This window comes from Callorhinus ursinus, unplaced genomic scaffold (genome assembly GCF_003265705.2).
Source record: "Callorhinus ursinus isolate GAN/ISIS: 27379988/994484 unplaced genomic scaffold, GSC_fseal_2.0 scaffold13, whole genome shotgun sequence".
Taxonomy (NCBI): domain Eukaryota; kingdom Metazoa; phylum Chordata; class Mammalia; order Carnivora; family Otariidae; genus Callorhinus; species Callorhinus ursinus.
In genome coordinates this window covers 20956285-20975314 of record NW_027397075.1, presented here as the reverse complement: position 1 = coordinate 20975314, position 19030 = coordinate 20956285, and the positions used below count along the sequence as shown (strand labels likewise).

The window sequence follows — 19030 nt, the reverse complement described above, 5'->3', positions numbered from 1 at the left end:
CGGCTGCCCCAGCAGACCAATGCAGTTATGGTAATAATGATGGTGGGGGTGATTTCTTCGTAGGGTTTACCACTGCCTGAAGCTCGTGCATAGACGTGTGTGTGCAGGCTTTCTCCCCCACTTGGTTGCCTAGGGTAAAAGTAGTGTCCGATATTTTATAGAGCTTTTTTCTGAGATACACAGGAAACCGAGTTCTTCACTCAGGCTGTAAACTCTAGCACATAGGACGGTATGAGAAATAATACCGTAACAAGTTAGAACCCAAAGCTTTTTGGAAAGCATCTTTTAGCAGTGGAAAAATGATCCGCACTTGATTAGAGGGACCCTCAGAAAAATAAGGCTTTTTTTTTTTTTTTTTTTGAGTAGAGCCCTTGTCTGAATAAGGAGGTTTAGCCATTATTTCGGTTTCATTTCATGGCTTTGCGAAAGGAGATCAATCTGTGAAAACGCTCTCTGCGAGGACAAGGTCTTCTTTTTGTTGTCTGCTGTGCTGTAAATGGTACCTGGTGCACGGTAGTGTTGGGCAAATATTTATGAAATAAATGAAAGTCATTTTCAAATCCTGCTTTTGTTTCTTCTCAGATATTTTTGACTTGTTTTCAACATTCTCTTATACTTAGATGAATATCAGCTAATATCATAGGGGAGGTAAAGTATTTTGCCTGCTCTTTTCTCCCTGAGAATTGCGTCCATTGTCCTGAGTCAGGTCTTCACTTGGAATGGTTTTGACCTTAGACCGCCCTAAAACGGAGGACTCACCACCTAGCTCCGTGGCACTGGCGCCACCTCGTGTCAGGAACGTGATACTGCACCCGCCGAAGGCCTGCGGGGAACCAGCCTGGGCCCGACCCACAAGCTGTGCATGAATTAAAGCAAGATACCTCTATTGGGCAACCTTATTGTGACTCATGTGTTCTGAAGTGATTTTGTTCCCATGTTTACTACGTTATATATAGTGCAAGTGCAGAAACAGATTCTTAGTATTGAACCATAAAGACTTCTGGAGTTCATTTGTAGTTCTTTTTTGTTTGTTTAAGATTTTATTTATTTGACAGAGAGAGACAGCAAGAGAGAGAGCACAAGCAGGGGGAATGGGAGAGGGAGAAGCAGGCTTCCCGCTGAGCAGGGAGCCCGATGCGGGGCTCGATCCCAAGACCCTGGGATCATGACCTGAGCTGAAGGCAGACGCTTAACGACTGAGCCCCCCAGGCGCCCCTCATTTGTAGTTCTTATCAATATAAGACCACATCCACTCCGACAGAGGGAACGGCTCTGCAGATGTTAAAGACTTTATAAGAAGTAGTTGATTTAATTGAGGTGTCATCAATTAAAAAAAAAGAAAATCCCATGAAATTGATTTAAAAGAAAAAAATTTTTCCCAAGGAAAACTGTGGGTTTTTTTGTTTTGTTTTGTTTTTTACAAGGAATGTATTTAACTTCCGTTCTGTAGGCACAGCAGAACACTGAGTGGGTTGTTCAGAAGATGAACCTGCCTAGGGACCGCAGGGCTAGGAGCTGTCTGAGCAAAGTGGTCGGGACTTGGAGAATCAGTGTTGGAGCCAAATCATGCTGACTGGCACAAGAGCGGACTGTTATGTTTTCAGGAATTCTGCAAGCTACTGTTACCAACTAATTTCTATAAAAAGTAAATTGCATAAACTTACAAGGAAATTATACTAAAAACCCAAGGCGCTCACTTGGGCAGCACTTACAGTGACATTGGACCGGCACACAGATTCACCTGACCCCTGAGCTAGGGCGACGGGCAAACTCATGCAGTGATCTATACTTTTTCAGGCTGTTCTGTGTAAAATGAAACATGAATGTGTTTATGAATGATAAAAAAGTACTAAATACTCAAAGTTGACCTCCACCTGATTGCAGTACCATGGTTTACTCTGACTCATGCTTGGGAGGCAGTTAGTACACGTGGGGGGCCTCCCGGCAGCTGGGGATCCCAGAGGCATCTCTTCCCACCTGCTTCCCCAGCGACTTCCCCAGCAACTTGGGCAGCTTGAAGTTGGTGCCCTGTGGTTGTGGTTGTGTTGACTTGGTGGAAATGCAAATGCTGCTAATCAGGGCTTTTCTCTCCTGAGGAGCCGGTTGGTAACAGCACACCCACTACCTTACACAAATGAGTTTGTTTCTGCCTTTTCTCCACGCTCTTTTCCAAAAGCCTGATAAAAAGACTTCAGGAAGGAATTATTAAAATTCAGAAACTATTTTAGTTTTATTTCACTACATTGACTTTGGGAAGTTTCTAACTGGTTGCTTTAAAAGGTTACTTTAATAATTGTAAATACTTTAATGATTTAAAAATGTTACAATCATTGTAAAAATTTATTTTTTTAAGATTTTATTTATTTGAGAGAGAGAGAGAGAGAGCACGAGCAGGGGGAGGGGCAGAAGGAAAGAGAGTCTCGAGCCAACTCCGCACTGAGTGCGGAGCCTGATGTGGGGCTCAGTCCCACGACCCTGAGATCATGACCTGAGCTGAAATCCAGTCATATGCTTAGTTGACTGAGACACCCAGGAGCCCCTTAAAAGATACTTTAAAATAACTTTCAATCATTTCACTTGATTCAAAATCCCGTTTAGTAGAATGAAATAGGTTAATCAGCCCTAATGTGTGTAATTGTGTCGCTTTATTTCATAGTTTTGTTTAATGTTCCAGTTGTCTAGTATCTTTGTTATTTCTTATTTCTGAACTTCTTTTATTTTCATCGTGAAGTTTTGGAATTTCTATTGCTTGTCTCTGAAAGCTACAGTTTTGCCTCCTTCTCCCCATTTCCTTTTCAGTTCTCCTCCTTTCTAGACCCCTGTCCCTTTCTCAGGCACTCATGGCCTCACGGTTTTCTGGCCTCTGTTCTTCCTTGCTCTCTCTTCCTGTTTTTCTTAGCTCACCTTTAGGAGCCTCACTACTCCTGAGGCTGACAGGTTAGCTACGTGGTTTCCTCCTTACAGCCAGGACCCCAGCCCCATCCTGGCACCATCTGGGGTTCTGGAGGCCCACGTGTCCCTCCCCCCCCCCCCCCCCCCCCGCTTGCATTCCTGTGTACTTGGCACCAGAATCCTAACGCCACAGGAACTCTTGGGATCATCTGTCTTCTGTGCCTCTGGCCTTGTATTTTGGAACGAGTAAGAACAAGAGGAGCTCAGAGGCGTCTTTGCTTCTCCTATAATTTCCCTCCCCTCCCTCCTCTTGTCTTGTACCTACCCGGAGCAATTTACCGTACAGGGCTTCGTCTTCTCCAGATACTTTTACTTGTTCTGAAGCCAAAATGATAGATGGTATATGCCTAATTGTTTTAAATAGTTTATATGAGGCAGGATTTCTGTTATTACTTCTTACTACTTTGATTTTCATTCCACATATGCTTGTTTGTTTTTAAAGTTCATTTATTTTTTAGTAATCTCTACACCCAGTGTGAGGCTCGAACTCATGACCCCAAGATCAAGAGTCGTGCGGTCTTCCGTCTAAGCCAGCCAGGTGCCCATGTCTTGTTTGTTTTGTTTTGTTTTGTTTTTCAATGAAAACTTTTTATTTAAAAAATTTTACACTTATAGACAAATAGTAAGAGTGGCCCACGGAACTGTTGTGTGTGGTCACAGGGATGTACCAATTATGAACATTTTGCCACATTTGCTTTTGCCTATGTTCTCTCTCTCTTTTATAATATATATACACACGTATTTACATTGTATACACATTTACACATTTTATTGTTATTTTAATTTTGCTGGGCTATTTGAAAGTAAGCTTTGGACATTATGACTTTTCCCCAAAATACTCCAGTGTATATGTTCTAAGAACTAGAATATTCACTTACATAAACCAGAGGTGTGTGTGTGTTTAAATATAATAGAATCAGAGCAGCTGGGGAGAACTTGAAGAGGTCATTTGGCTCCTTCCCAGGCTTCTTGCTGGTAAATTCCTAGAGTAAATAGCTGTTTTCCAGGAGTGATAAACCCAGATTCCCCAGGGACCAGGCCTGTGACCTGAATGTGAGAGGCGCACAGGCTTGGACAGTTCTGAGGACGCGTACGAGTGGCCCCATCTAAATGAAGAGACCAATGCTATGCTGAACGTAACCTTATGTACTGGCCACATCTGTCCCTCGGGTCATCAGTTTTGAGCCCTGGATCTGTCTTCAAGGCTCCCATAGGGTGGAGCCTCCGGTTTTCTTTGGAAGCGTCTTGTTATAGTCAAGTTCTCCTGTAAGTCTCACGAAATCCTCGGCCAGGTTTCTGAGGGGCAGCAGCACGCAGGGGTGAAGAGGGTGGGGTCCAGCCTGCGTGTGGGAATCCCATGGCCATGAATTACTAGGCTAACGGGGAAGTTACCTACCCCTTCTGTGCTCCCATTTTCTTCATCGGTAGAATAATAGTAGGCGCCGTCCTCCCGGGGCTGTTGTCAGAAGTAAGTGGGTGAGAATATTTGAAGCGTTTGAGAGCAGAGCCAAACCCTTGCGTGGCTGTGTGCGGCCAACGCTCCCCTGCAGCCTGCAGGTGGTAGGGTATGAGTGAACTGCGGGGACGACTCCTTCTCCAAGTCCCAGAGGAGCTGTTGGTTCTGCCGTCCCTCTGTGCTGCCCCATGGTCGGACCCGCAGCCTTGGCCCTCAGCTCCCGGGGGGTCACTGCTGGGATTGGCCGTATGTGGCCCCGGGCAAGTTATTGAATATCCCAGGGTTGTCTCCTTATCTGTGGAATGGAGAGAACGAGGCACCCCCCCTGCAAGGGGCCGTTGCGAGGAGTAAAGGCATCCATGGGGGCAGAGTTTGAGTGCAGAGAGTGCTGGCCAGCAGTTGTGGGTGCCCCTCTAGAGCTGCCACCTTCCCCTGCTGTGTTCTCTGTGCCTGCTACTCAAGTCCCCCCACCACCGCCGCTGGCACCCCGCGGGCTTTCTGTCCCTCCCTCCCTGCAGGTGCTGCTGCTGAGATCACCAGTGGCCTTCTCTCTGTCCGGACCTGAGGTGCTGCTTCTTCTCTTAGGCTCTGGGAATGGTTTTAACAGTGAGGTCATCCTGTAAGCAGGGTCCAGGCCGGGGGCAGTTGAGGGGCAGAGAGGAGTGGAGAGGCTCACGGAGGCAGGACAGACTGAGTGAGTGGCAGAGAGCTAGGCATGGCAGGTCTGCGGAGCGTCTGGGCCTGGAATGGACAGCAGGCAATGGGCTGACAGTTGGAAGAGGAGTAAGTTAGAACAAGGAGTAGTGAAGGAAGCAGAGGGAGCATACTCGAAGGTGCTAAGGCACCTATCAGAATGTCTTCAACATAAGGAAGGAAGATATCTGAATATTTTAGGGCAAAAGAGGAAGCAACTAGTAGAGGAGAGGATGAAGATGCTGAGTGGAATGCAAGTGTGTCCAGAACAAGAACCAAGACCGAGGGGCTTAAGAGTACACTTATCGAGGGAGAAGAGGGAGACCCAGAGCAGGCTCGCTGTCTGCTATGTGAGGACACAGAGAAAAGTGGCCATCGCAAGCCAGGAAGAGGGTTCTCACCAGACACCTGATGACATCCTGGTCTTGGACTTGGCAGCCTCTGGAACTGTGTGCAATCATGCCATGTTTTCATCTGCCCAGGCTGTGGTGTGTAGCTTGCAGCCTGAGCTGCCCCAGCAGGTGGTAGGAGGGTCAGCCGTGGTGCCCAAACAATCGGCGTCTGTTCTGGGAAGTAAGGGACAGGTCTGGGGGCTCTTCTGCTGAGATTAGGTGTATCCACGGTATGGAGCTTGAGGCAAGGGATGATAGATGGATAGAGCGAGCAGGATGGAAAGTTAAGGGGCCCAGAATCTACGATGGGGCAAATGGCCATTTTGAAGGGTTAACGAAGAATATTGAGCAGCTGCGTGTAGATGAATTAACCACTAAACACAGCTCGAGGGCTAGTTTGTAGGGGTACAGGTGTGTTCTTGAGTTATTGTATTGTTCTTTAGGCCACTGTGGACTTGTCAGCCAAAGAAGCTTTGCCTTTTCCTCTTACATCAGTCAGGCCTTCGTGTTTTAGGACTAGAGAGAAAGAAGCAGCTTGGTGCGTGAGGGACATCAAACGAGCTTTGTTTTCTGTGGTCTCCCTCAGCAAAGTGAGACAGTCTAGCTGGAGTTACTCAGGAGAGGCGAGGAGGGTGATAGGTCCTTCAAAGGGGAGCCAAAGGGGAGAGAGGAGAATTTTCTGGCTGAAAGGAAGGACCTGCCACCCTCTGATGCCTGCTGGTGGTGGCAGGACCTGGAGGGTGGGGGGTGCGCAGGTGGTTGTGTGCACACTGAGTGCCGAGCACCAGCCCTCCCATCTCCCCAGGAAGCCACCTTCCTGAGCCAGGCCCATCTGCATCCAAGCGCGCTCACCTCTCTCTGGTCCTACAAAATCTTCCTTGACCCAATGTCCCCTCCAGACATCCCTTCCTCCCCTTCACTTCACACATCCATCCTCCTGAACCCAGTGCAATCAGATTTCTCCACCATCTTCGACGGCAGCTTCCCTCGTCAAAAAATCACCACCAGTCTCCTTTCCTAAATCCAATGGGCGTCTCTCAGAACTTACTCGACTTCTCAGCAGCATGTGACACCAAGATGATGCCCACTTTTCCCCCATGTCTTTCCTTAGTTCCCTTGACACGGCCCTCTGTGGATCTGTGGAGTTCTCGCCTAGCCCTATGGCCCCTCTCCCTCGTGTCTAATGCAGGCCCTCTTCCTTGGACCGCTGGGTCAGGGCCAGTCTCTGGAGAGTTCTTGCTGGACCCCTGGCTGGTCTCTTCCCGTCAGCACACTCTTCTAAGACCTTCTTCCTGCCCACGCCATCTGGGGGTGGATCACGCCCCACCCGCAGCTAGTGCCTTAGCCCTTCCCATGTCCTGGGTGTTGGAAGCTACAAAGGGCTCATTTCAAACTGGTTTACCATTTCTTGGAGAGGCACAGGGGGATTGATTACCTTGCTGACACAGCACAAAGTCATTCTTCTTTTCTCTCTACATACCTCTCTTCTCACAGGCTGACTCATGATGGCAGCTATTCCTAGCCATTTCCAGAAATGGGGGGTATTGGATTTATAATTTAAAATGTTCTAGTAACCATATTTAAAAAAAGGTAAAAGAGAAACAGGTAAAATTAATTTCAATGCTATGTTTTATGCAACCCCGTATGTCTAAAATATTTCATTTCAACATGTGTCAATTGAAAAATTATCCATGAGATATTTGACAGTTTTTTTTTTCCGTACTTGGTTTTTTGAAATTCGTGCGTATTTTACACTTACAGCCTGTTGTCACTTGGGCTGGTCCCTTGCCCAGTGCTCAGTAGGACCACTGTCCCGCATGCGTGCCTGCAAAGGCTTCCAGTCCCCTCACCTCGCCCTGTGCCCCCCCAGCCCCGTGCTCCCCCTCCCCGCCCTCCCCATCCTGCAGGGTGACAGCCTTTCCTCGGATCCCTCTGATTCCGGACTTCCTGTGGTTCTCTGATGCACACAGAGAGGCCTGGAAGGTTATGGAGGGGCTAAATCTGTGAATACTGACCGTATCATGTTTTGGTTCCTGCCTCATTAACTATCAGTTGGAACGTATACAGCAGGAGTCTGATGTTACAATGATATATTTATTACAGTGGTGTTAGCCAGATTCATGGGACATCTTTAGGGACTTCTTGGAAGTATAGTCTTATAGAATGCTTCAGCGTCTAGTCCCACCATCATGTTCACGTCCTGCCTTCATGAAGGATGTGGGCGTTAACAACAGTGCACAAGTGTTAGGACTGAGGTGCTTGGGCAGGTAGGAAACAGGAAGACGTTACATGTTAAGTTGGTCCTCATTTATTGTGAAGGAAAACCAATAAATGAAAGTTAATCCCATCCTCCACAGTTACTGACTTTCAGTTTTCCTCTTGATATTCATCCTGCAACCTCTTTAAGTGAAGAACCTAGACATTCTTATTTAAAATGTTTTCTCAGTAAAATAGTAAATATAACACCACCGATATTATCCAGAATGGTAAAGAAATGAAATATCCTAGTTGAGTGAATATTTGTGAAATCAAGTACACATCCAAATACTACAACTTTAATTTTAATAATTTTAAGTGGAAATACTTAATAATCTATTACAAATCCTGTCTTAGCATCTAGAGAATACTGAATGTAATTCAGACTCTTCTTAGGTTATTTGCTGAATTAAATTACATTGTTATGGGGGGGCAGGAGAGTAACTAATATCTATGGAGTGGCTACTCCTCCAAGAGCTATGCTTTTATTACGATAGTTCTCATATTTTACTGAGGGTGTTCCCAGCCCCATTCTAAGTATTTGAAGGAAGACGCTACATTTTGCCCACCAGGTAGGCTTATGCAGTCGGAGACTAGCCCGACCTGCCTGGCGCCGTGCAGAGCTGGGATCTGAACTCGAGCGAGCGCGCACTAGAGGCCACGTGAACTTCAGCACAAACCTCTGTCCTCCTTTTACAGATGCAGAAACTGAGGTGCAAAACAGTTAACTAACTTAAACTCGGCTAGTAAGTGGCTGACATTTCTTTTTCTTACTCCTCCGTTCTTTCCGTTTTCTAGAACTTTCTGGGTTTTGGCTCAGGCAGGCCTTGCGTTTGCTAATCAATGCACACACTTCTTTCTCCCTTTGGTTCGCTTGTCTGCCTCTTCCTTTCCCCAGAAAGTATCTTCTATCCTCACAAGGCAGTACTTACTGAGTGACTTTGTTTGCTGGGCTACAACCACCCTGAAGTCCTTTAGAGAGACACCGCACTTGCTTTTCAAAGTTTAAATTCTGAAACTATTGACCATTTTTTTCCCACAGAGAGATCGGAACAATTGTCAGGTCGCTAGGGTGCTGCCCCAGTGAAGGACAGCTGCATGACCTGCTCGCAGAGGTAAGCCGGCTGGCAGCAGGGCTGCGTGCGGTGGGCTCTCTACTCCCCCTGCTCCTTGGATCTAAAAACCGTTAACTGCAACTGGGCGTGTCCTAAACTAAAGAATGTGCTTGATGAAGACATTGGGGCAGCTTTGCAGATTGGCCAGGCAACAGTTCTGAAACAGTATCAGATCTGGAAGAAATGGCTTTGACCAAGTAATGCAATGGCTCAAGTAAGGAGCCCGCCTTAGATATTATTTACACTCTTTGAAATTAATTGAAGAGGGCCTCTGGGTGGCTCAGTCCAGTTAAGCATCTTGGTTTCAGCTCAGGTCATGATCTCAGGGTCATGGGAGGGGGCCCCACATCAGGCTCTGCTCTCAGCGGGGAGTCTGCTTGTCCCTCTCCCTCTGTTCCTCCCCTGCTCGAGCTTTCTCTCTCTCTCTCTCTCAAATAAATAAATAAATAAATAAAATATTAAAAAAAAAACTTAGTTGGAGAAAGGCCATCAGATGCAGGGGACTGACTGCAGAGAGAACACTGACAGATGGAAGGAACATAGTGAAGAATGTCAGTTCAGAGGGGATGGAAAGGGAAGTAGAGACTGTAAGAGATTTATATTTATTGAGGGGAAATAAAACTAACTTTCAGAAGAAATAGTACACATAATGAAATAATAAGAACTAACTTGATATTGACGGAATGGTCCAAGAATTTTAAAAACGGTTATTTGTAATAGTATAGATGAGTCTCTGGAGAGAATTACCCCAAAAAGCAGTGATGAGTGGCCCGAGACCAGAGAGCTCCATGCCCTGTTTGGTTTTCTAGAAAAGCGTCTGGTCTAATATCAAGTGCAGTTTTCAGTTCAACAAAGCAGAGGCCTGAAGGGAACAAAGCTACCTGGGCCCCCACCAGGAGAAGAATCTGTTCAGAACTGCTGATCTAGGTGTGTGGGTTTTGGTGGAGGCCAGGCTTCGAGCAGGAGACGGGAGGCAGGCAAGGAAGTGGGGGTTTGGTTGATTTTTGTGCCCAGCATGGCATTGGGGTGAGTTACCTAACCTCCGTGCCAGTTTCTCCATGAGAATACCTACTTCAAAGGTAAATGAAGTAATGTATTAGAAGACTTGTTTTGAATCCTAAAGCACTATATACAGTTAAGAAGTGGAAGATTGAAAAGAGGACTCTGTTGCCCACGTATTAGCATCTTGTAACTAAAAAGCAGGACTGGTTTTTCATTAGCATTTAAAAATATTCAGTAAAGCACAAAATCTTTACATTGTTTTTCTGTTTGGGGATCCAATAAAACTATTTTTACTCAGAGGAGAAAAATCTTATTTTTCCTGAGTTGGTCCTCACATTTTTAAAAAAAGGTGTTGATCACTGCTTGACAGTGTTTATCGACAAAGCTAGAATTTGTGCTAGTGAAAGAGGAGAGTTGGCACCATGGAGCAGATAGGAACTGGAAGATGAACTTACAGTGAAATCATAATTACTGCATATACTTCAGTAGAGTAGGTGGAAGAGTAAGGAAAAATGCCTCCAGAGAATAAAAAAGCAGAACCTTTAGAGCCTAATTCCTTTTGTCTGTTTTAATCAGCAAACCACAACCCCTGGGCCAAACCCCATCCACCACCTGTTTTTATAAATAAAGTTTTATTGGAACACAGCTAAATTCATTTATTTACATATTGTTTCTGGCTGTGCTCTCATTGCAAGAGGAGTTGAGAGTCCTTGCGACAGAGAGCATATGGTTCGCAAGCTTAAAATATTTACTGTCTGGTCCTTTGCAGAAAAAGTTTGCCAACTCTTCATCTGTAAGTTTCTGTGGCAAATTAGAATAAATACCACATCTTGGGTCAGGAGGTCTACATTCGAGGCCCATAGGTACCACTTACAGCTATGTGGCCTTTCAAAGCCTGGTTCCACAGCCACAAAAGGAATGCAACAATAGTAAAGTGTATCTTTATGAGGATTAAATCTAATAACTGTCAGGATTCATGTGTTACTTGGTGGGCTCTCAACACATATTTGGGTTTGCTTGCTCTATAGGTGGCTGTCTGCTGAAGCAACCCCACGGGTTTGCGCAGTTAATCACAGTAGATGCTTGGGTACCAACGTTTTAATTTGTCTTTGCCCCTTTCTTAGACATACTGACACAACCTTTGAAAATTGTACACGATTAGAGCAGTTGTACCAGTAGGGATCACTGTGCTATCTAAGCCCTATACACATTTTTCTGTCCTTATGCACAACTTATTCAAATTAAATTATAGCGATATGCATAAGAAGTTTTGGGCGTGACTCTCCTTTTTGTGGTTTCCCAAATAAGTGAGGGGAACAAAGCACATAGATAGTTGTAGGTATTGAATACATTTACAAAATCAGAGCTCCAGGTAGTAAAGCTCTAGGGGTGAATGTCCTATTGCTAAGTGCTCTGTAGTCGTTTCAGAAATGAAACTATTTCTGCTTTTTTTTTGCTTTAAAATGCAATAATGTGATAATTCTCTAAAATTCTTCAATGGGGCACCTAGGTGGCTCAGTCATTAGGCGTCTGCCTTTGGCTAGGGTCGTGATCCCAGGGTCCTGGGATCGAGCCCCACATCGGGCTCCCTGCTCAGCCAGGAGCCTGCTTCTCCCTCTCCCTCTCCCACTCCCCCTGCTTGTGTTCCCTCTCTCGACATCTCTCTCTCTGTCAAATAAGTAAATAAATAAATAATAAAATAAAATTCTTTGATAAAACGTTAAAACCTGTGTGCAGGTCTCTAGTTGCCATTTACTTGAGTTTTAGTCGAAGTACATACTGACTCTCAGCCCCTCACTTCCAAAGAGCGATACGAGATCTGATGTTGCTCTTGAAATAGATCATTTAAAAATCGCTCAGCATTGATCCCTCTACTTCATATTCTACAATTACCAACTTGCCCCAAATAATCTCTGCACATTTGGAATATCACAAAACTCAACAACTGTGACAAGGGTTAATACCCAAATTTTATTGACATACAGGTTACAAACAATTCTTCCTTTTCTAAGAAGTTATATCCTTCCAGGATCTTCCATGTGGGAGCTGGGAGGACATGACAGCATCTCAGTACCAGTGGGAAGGGTGTGGAGAGGTCGACAGCCTTTGAAGTTCAAACCTAAATGGAATTGTGGAGAATTTAAACTAATTAGAAAGGAGAGCTAAAAAAAAAAAAAGTTTGGAAAATAAGACCTATGTTGGTGAGATTTTGACATTGTACAGTGATTTTTTTAAAAGGTCCATTTATCTCTTCCCCTGAGTGGCCTGAGGTGACCTCTGAAAATGGTTCGCTATTCGCTTGACCCAGAAAACCCTACGAAATCATGTAAATCAAGAGGTTCAAATCTTACTGTTCACTTTAAGAACACATGTGAAACTGCCCAGGCCATCAAGGGTATGCATATCCGAAAGGCCACTGAGTATCTGAAAGACGTCACTTTACAGAAGCAGTGTGCCATTCCGTTGCTATAGTGGTGGAGTTGGTAGGTGTGCCCAGGCCACACAGTGGGGCTGGACACAGGGTTGGTGGCCCAAGAAGAGTGCTGAATTTTTACTGCACATGCTTAAAAATACAGAGAGTAATGCTGAACTTAAGGGTTTAGATGTTGATTCTCTGGTCATTGAGCAAATCCAGGTGAACAAAGTCCCCAAGATGCGGCATAGAACATACAGGGCTCATGGTCGGATTAACCTGTACATGAGCTCTCCCTGCCACATTGAGATGATCCTTACTGAAAAAGAGCAGATTGTTCCTAAACCAGAAGAGGAGGTTGCACAGAAGAAAAACATATCCCAGAAGAAACTGAAGAAACAAAAACTTATGGCCCGGGAGTAAATTTTGCACAGAATAAATGCAAATAAAAATAAAAAGAGGAAAAGAAAAAGGTCAATTTATCAGAATGGTATAAAAATTTTAAATGTCTGTGTATGTAATAACAGAGCTGCAATAGACATGAAACAAAAATGGACAGATGAGAGGGAGAAACACAATTCCATCATCATAGAAGGAACTTATAACAACCCTCCCTAAATAATTGATAGAACAACTACATAAAATATCAACAAAGACATAGATGATCAACCGTTAGTCACTCTGGCCTAATTGATATTTATAGGACATACACCCACAAATGCAAAATACATGTTCTTTCCAAGCGTACAGGGAATATTCAATAGGGTAGATTAAGTGCTGGGCCATAAAACAAGTCTCAGTAAATTTTTAAAATTAAAATCATATAGGATATGTTCTCTGATTTTAAAAATGGAATTGAGGGGTGCCTGGGTGACTCAGTCAGTTAAGTGTCTGACTCTTGATCTAGGCTCAAGTTCATGAGATTAAGCTCCATGTCGGGCTCTGTGCTCAGTGTGGAGCCTGCTTAAGATTCTCTCTCCCTCTCCCTCTGTCTCTCCCCACTGCTCATGCTCTCTTTCTCTAAAAAAAAAGTAAATTAAAAAAATTAAAAAAGGAATTAAGTTAGCAATCAATTGAGAATAAGATAATTAGGAAATCCTCAAATACTTGAAATTAAGCAACCTTCTTCTAAATAATTCATGAATCAAAGAAGAAATCACAAGGGGAATTAGAAAATATTTTGCCCTGAATGTTAATGAAAATACAACATGTCAAACTTTGTGGGATACAGGTAAGCAGTGCTTAGACACCAATTTACAACTTTAAATGTTTACACTGGAAAAGAAAAAAAGACCTAAAATTAATTACCTAAATCCTCATCTTAACAAGCTGGAAAAAGAAGAGCAACATAAACCTAGTATAAATGGAAGAAAAAAAATTATGAAGAGCAAAAATCAGTGAAATAGAAAATAGAGAAAATCACTAAAAGCAAAAAACTAGTCTTTTCAAATAAAATTGGAGTAACCTCTAGCTAAGGTAATCAAGACAAATTACCAACATCAAAATTAAAGGAGGGTTTATCATTATCCTTCAGACATTTTAAAAGGATAATAAAGAAAAACTTTATGCTAATAAACCTGGCAACTTAGATGAAATGGACAAATTCCCTGAGACACACAAATTACCAAAACTGACCCAAGAAAATCTGGAGAATTTGAATAGCCCTGAATCAATTATGAAAATTAAATTTATAATTAAAAAACTTTCCCATAAAGAAAACTAGAAGTTCAGATGGCTTTGCTAGAGAATTCTCTCAAACATTTATGGAAGCTCAAAAACTAATGATGTAATGTATGGTGATTAACATAACAATAAAAAAATAAAAAAAACATTTATGGAAGAAATAATACCAATTCTACACAAAACTCTTTTTGGAAACATCACAGGAGATAACACTTTCCAGGCCAGCATTACTCTGATATTCAAGCCAGACAATCCTATTACAAAAAAGAACAGAGCTTACTGACATAGATGTAAAAAGTCCTTAATAAGATTTTACCAAATCAATTTCAACAACATGTTTAAAGGATAATACATCATGAGCAAGTGGAGTTTATCTCAGGAATTTAAGGTTGGCTCAACATCAATCAATGTACTTTATTATTTATTACATCAACAGAACAAAGTAGATAGACCATATGATCATTTCAGTAAATATAGGAAAAGCATTTGAAAAAATTCAGTACCCATTGAAGAGAAAAATACTCAACAAACGAAGAATAAAAGGAAACTTGTCAAGCCAGCCAAGGGCAGCTACGAAAATTCAAGGCTAAAATCATACTCATACTCAAATCATGAACAAGGCACAGATGCCTGCGTTCATCACTCCTATTCACCATTTACTTGAAGCCCCAGCTAGTACAATAAGGTAAGAAAAAATAACAAAAGATATGCAGTTTGGAAAAGAAAAAGTGAAACTCTGTTTCAGACATGATTTTTCACGTAGAAAATCCTAAGAGACTCACCAAAAAGCCACAACAAGAACTAGTATGTGAATTTAGCCAGATCACAGCCTACATGGTCAACATGAAAAATCAATTTTATTTCTATAATTAGAAATCAACAATAAGAAAAATGAAATTAAGTAAACAATGCCACTAAAAAAGCTTAAAAATAGAATAATGAATAAATTTAACAAAATAAAGGCAAGACCTATTCACCAAAAACAGCAAACACTATAAAGAGAAATTAAGAGTTAAATGGATAAATATATGTGTTCATGGATTGCAAGATAACATTGTTAAGAGGGTAATTCTTTGATTAATATATTCAGTACATTTTCAATCAAAATTATAGCAGGATTTTTTTGAAGAAATTTATGAGCTGATTCTGAAATTTGAATGGAAAAGCAAAGGAGCTAAAATAACCAAAATAATTTTGGAAAGGAAGGGCAAGGGTGGCCTTTTACTAACTGCAAAATTTACCATGAAACCACAATAATCCTGACAAGTGTGATATTTGTGTACCAAGAGACCTGTAGACCAATGGAACAAACTGGAGGATCCAGACATAGAACCATACTTATATCTTTGACAGAGGTGCCAAAGTAATCCAGCGAAGAAAGGATCATCATTTCAATAAATTGTATGGGAGCAAATGGGTATCTGAATAGAAAGAAAACAAACTTCGGCACTCTTTTCCTCCACACAAAAAGGTTAACTTGAAGTGGATCATAGACCTGAATAGATGAGCTAAAACTATAAACTTCTCTGGAAGAAGACAGAGAGAAAACCATGTGATGTTGGGTCAGCCAAACATTTCTTAGATAAGACACAGAAAGCATGAACCATAAAAAAAAAAAAGCACAACAAATAACGATTACCTTCATCAATATTAAAAAATTTTGCCCAATCAAATGACACAGTTAAAAACAAACCAAGTAAATGTAGATCACAGATTGAGGGAAAATATTTGCAAATAATTTATTTGACATTGTATCCAGAATATATTAACATCTGTTTTAACTAATATTAGGAAGGCAATCAACCCAATTTTTAAACTGGCCAAAGATTTGAATAGACATTTCATAAAGGAAAATATATTAATGGCTAACAAGCACATAAAAAATGATGAACATCTGTACCTGTTGGGGAGCATGAAGTGCCATACACATCCACGAGAATGGCTAAAATTTTAAATTCTGAAAATATTAAACACTGGCACAGTGTTTAATATTAGTACACAAATTCTAGAACAGCTATAATTCACACATTGCTGGTAGGAATATCACTTTGGAAAACTGTGCCAGTGTCTTATAAAGATAAACATACACTCATTATATGACCTGGCAATCCTACTGGTAACTATTTATCCAAGAAAAATGAAAGTATGGTCCACACGAGATTTGTAACCAAATGTTCTTGATAGCACTAATCATAACAGCCCCAAATTGAAAATAACCTAAATGTCCATCGACTGGGGAATGGATAAATCCTATGGACCACTACTCTACTCAGTGATAAAAAGGAACAAAATATGATACACGCATGACATGGATGAATTTCAACAAGAACATGTTAAGCAAAAGAAGTCAAACATGGGACTTCCGAGGAAGATGGCAGAGTAGGAAGACCTTAAGCTCACCTCGTCCCACAGATACAACTAGATAACACACATATCCATGTAAAAAGCCCAGAAAATGGCCCAAAGACTGGTAGAACAGACTCTCCCTAGCTAACCAGAGAGAAGAGGCAACATCCAAGAAGGTAGGAAGGAGGGAGACATGATCGAGAGCCAAGTGGAGCTGTGGGACTGACCCAGGGAAGGGAGGGATGTTTTGGGTGCAGAGAGGGAAGGGAGCAGACCCCCACCCTTGGGACCCCAGGCACAGGGGACAAGCATGGGAAGATAAATCCCTATAACATGTGGTTTTGGAAACCAGAGATTGTAAAATTGGACTTTAAAAAGATCCATTGTATGTGTACTGACACTGAATCCTGCCTTCAGATGATAAACTGACCCCTTCTCACCACTTCCACACCCATCACCTTGGTCCAAGCCACTGCCCCATCTCCCTGAACTACCATGGCGGTCTTTGAACCCTCTGCTCCTGCGCTTGGTCCTCTGCAGTCTACTTGTCACACGATGGGCAAAAAGGATGCTTTTAAAAAAGGTTAAGTCAGAGCCCGCCACTCCACTGCTCAGAACCCTACTTCTGAGGTGCCCAACTCACTCAGGAAAAGGGCCCAAAGTACTGTTACCACAGCTGGCAAGGCTCTAGGTGGTCAGGCCTGACACTTCCTGCCATTGTCCCTGCTCACATGTTGGTTCCAAATATGTCTGCATACTTCTACACAAAGTCTTTGTTCTTGCCCTTACCCATGCTCTGGGCTGCTCTTCTTCCAAGTACCCACAGCACTTAGAGACCTGACGTTTAAATCTGGGCCAGAGTGAGTCCTAATGTGGCAAGAAAGCATCTCGGTGATGATGTTGCCATCCCGAACTGCCCCATGCCTCACTGGTGTCTTATGACTCTTTATCTTTGGAGGTTTGATACTAGGTAAGATCTCTCATTCTGGCAAATCTGATTTGACAGTACAACCCTTTGTGTTTCATCTGTAGTGTTCAACATAATCTGAAATTACCGATTTACTTCTGTCTTAAAACTCCCTTCTGTCATAAAAACTCCTTGAAGGCAAGGATTTATGCTTTGTACATCAGTGCATCCTTAGCACCAAGAACAAAGTCTGACATATTCTGGTTCAAGAACATGCTGTACCATTTCCTGTGGGCCGAGCAATATTCTGGTTATAATTACAGTTCTTACAATGTCTCTTTTTGCTCTTGCAAGACCTACTATCAGAATAGTGGAAAATTCAGGCTTGCAAAGCACTGCAGACACTTGAGAGAAGAGTTTTACAATAGATCTGATCCATGGGCTCAAAAATTCCAAGTTTCCAGTAGTAAAAGTAGTTAAAAACTATTGCAAGCTGGTAATCATTCATTTATCAAATAATTATCAAGCAATTACCATGTGCCAGGTACCAGGCATTCAGAGACACAAGAACACTGAAAAAACTCCATCCTAATTTGGCTCAAGATAGTTTCAAACACTTTAAAATTGTGAACATCAAAAATTTAAATACATAGGCATTTAAATATTTGAGATTGTGTTCAGTCTCATTCATTTAACTAAATGAAGAAACTCACCCACAAATGAATGTTCAGTTGCATTTTCTGTGGTCAATGATTTAATGTTAAATTAATAGTGGTGAGAAGCCTTTATGATGTCAATGTGTTCAATATTCCCTAGTAACCAGCTAAAACAATGTAATGATTCTACTGAGTCATTTCCTGCATTTTTCATCTTGGATGAAAAATATCATACCACACCAGAAATACCATAAGCCCCAGAGGTCCCAAATCAGTTTCTCATTTTTAATTGGTTAAGTATTCTCAGAAATTTTTGTCTTTGAAACTTCAGAAATGGCTGTCTAGTTAGTAGAGTAAAATCTATATAATCCACACACTTGTAAAGTGGCCGTGTCCATCCGTCTGAACCATAACTGCATCATCCTGGTTCCAGATGAGCCCTGAGATGTCACAGCATTCAGAATCCAACTGTGCCAAGCTTCTCAGAGATTGGGAAAGGGTGAGGTAATTATGTTCTGGTTTTGAAGCAGCAGGTGATGTGAAACATTGTTGTCTGTTATTTTTCCTAAGCACCCTGGCATGGGAGAAGATGGGAGAATGTAGTAGATCTGTTCTAATTTGTGCGGATGTTAGATGCTGGAGTTAAAGAATTGTAGACTGATTGGGGCACCTGGGTGGCTCAGTCGGTTAGGCAGCGGATTCTTGATTTCGGCTCAAGTCATGATCTCAAGGTCCTGGGATCAAGCCCCACCTCGGGCTCTGCACATTCAGTAGGGAGTCTGCTTGTCTCTCTCCCTCTGCTCCTCCTCCTGCTCTCTCTCTCAAATAAATAAAATCTTTAAAAATAAATAAAAAAGAACTGTAGACCAAGAGGTACTTTGGAGATTACCTGGTGATGGCTACCAGCCATGACTTCCAAATGGAAAGAGGTAAATTGGGGGAGGGGTGTTGAGGGGATTGTGTTGTACAAGGAAAATATCTGTAGTTAGAAGAAAAACACTAAATGGTGCTAAAGCAGCGATCAGCAGCAGGAAACAAAACCCAGGGAAATCTATAAAAGTGGTTTTCCCTCTCACATAAATACATGGTATTTATGAATAAATGCATTTCATAATTTTATATAAAACAGCCATAACAGGAGATTAATATGTTTTTATTT

At 42.3% G+C, this 19030-nt stretch overlaps 1 protein-coding gene and 1 long non-coding RNA gene across 3 annotated transcripts in view; one reads left to right on the top strand and one right to left on the bottom strand.

Annotated features, from left to right (window-relative positions):
- Window positions 1–19030, top strand: part of DRC8 (dynein regulatory complex subunit 8) — a 111627-nt gene that overhangs the window by 81634 nt on the left and 10963 nt on the right. The window contains 1 exon segment of the mRNA XM_025877887.2: window positions 8792–8864. Within this exon segment, the coding sequence (XP_025733672.2) occupies window positions 8792–8864 (73 nt within the window).
- Window positions 11813–18363, bottom strand: LOC112828657 (uncharacterized). Of its 2 annotated transcripts, none has more exons than XR_012380516.1 (2): window positions 18249–18363; window positions 11813–11985 (listed from the first exon to the last, which is right to left on the bottom strand). It is a non-coding gene; the product is annotated as an uncharacterized lncRNA (long non-coding RNA). The 2 variants fall into 2 exon arrangements; XR_003209561.1 differs by lacking the exon at window positions 18249–18363 and adding an exon at window positions 17929–17975.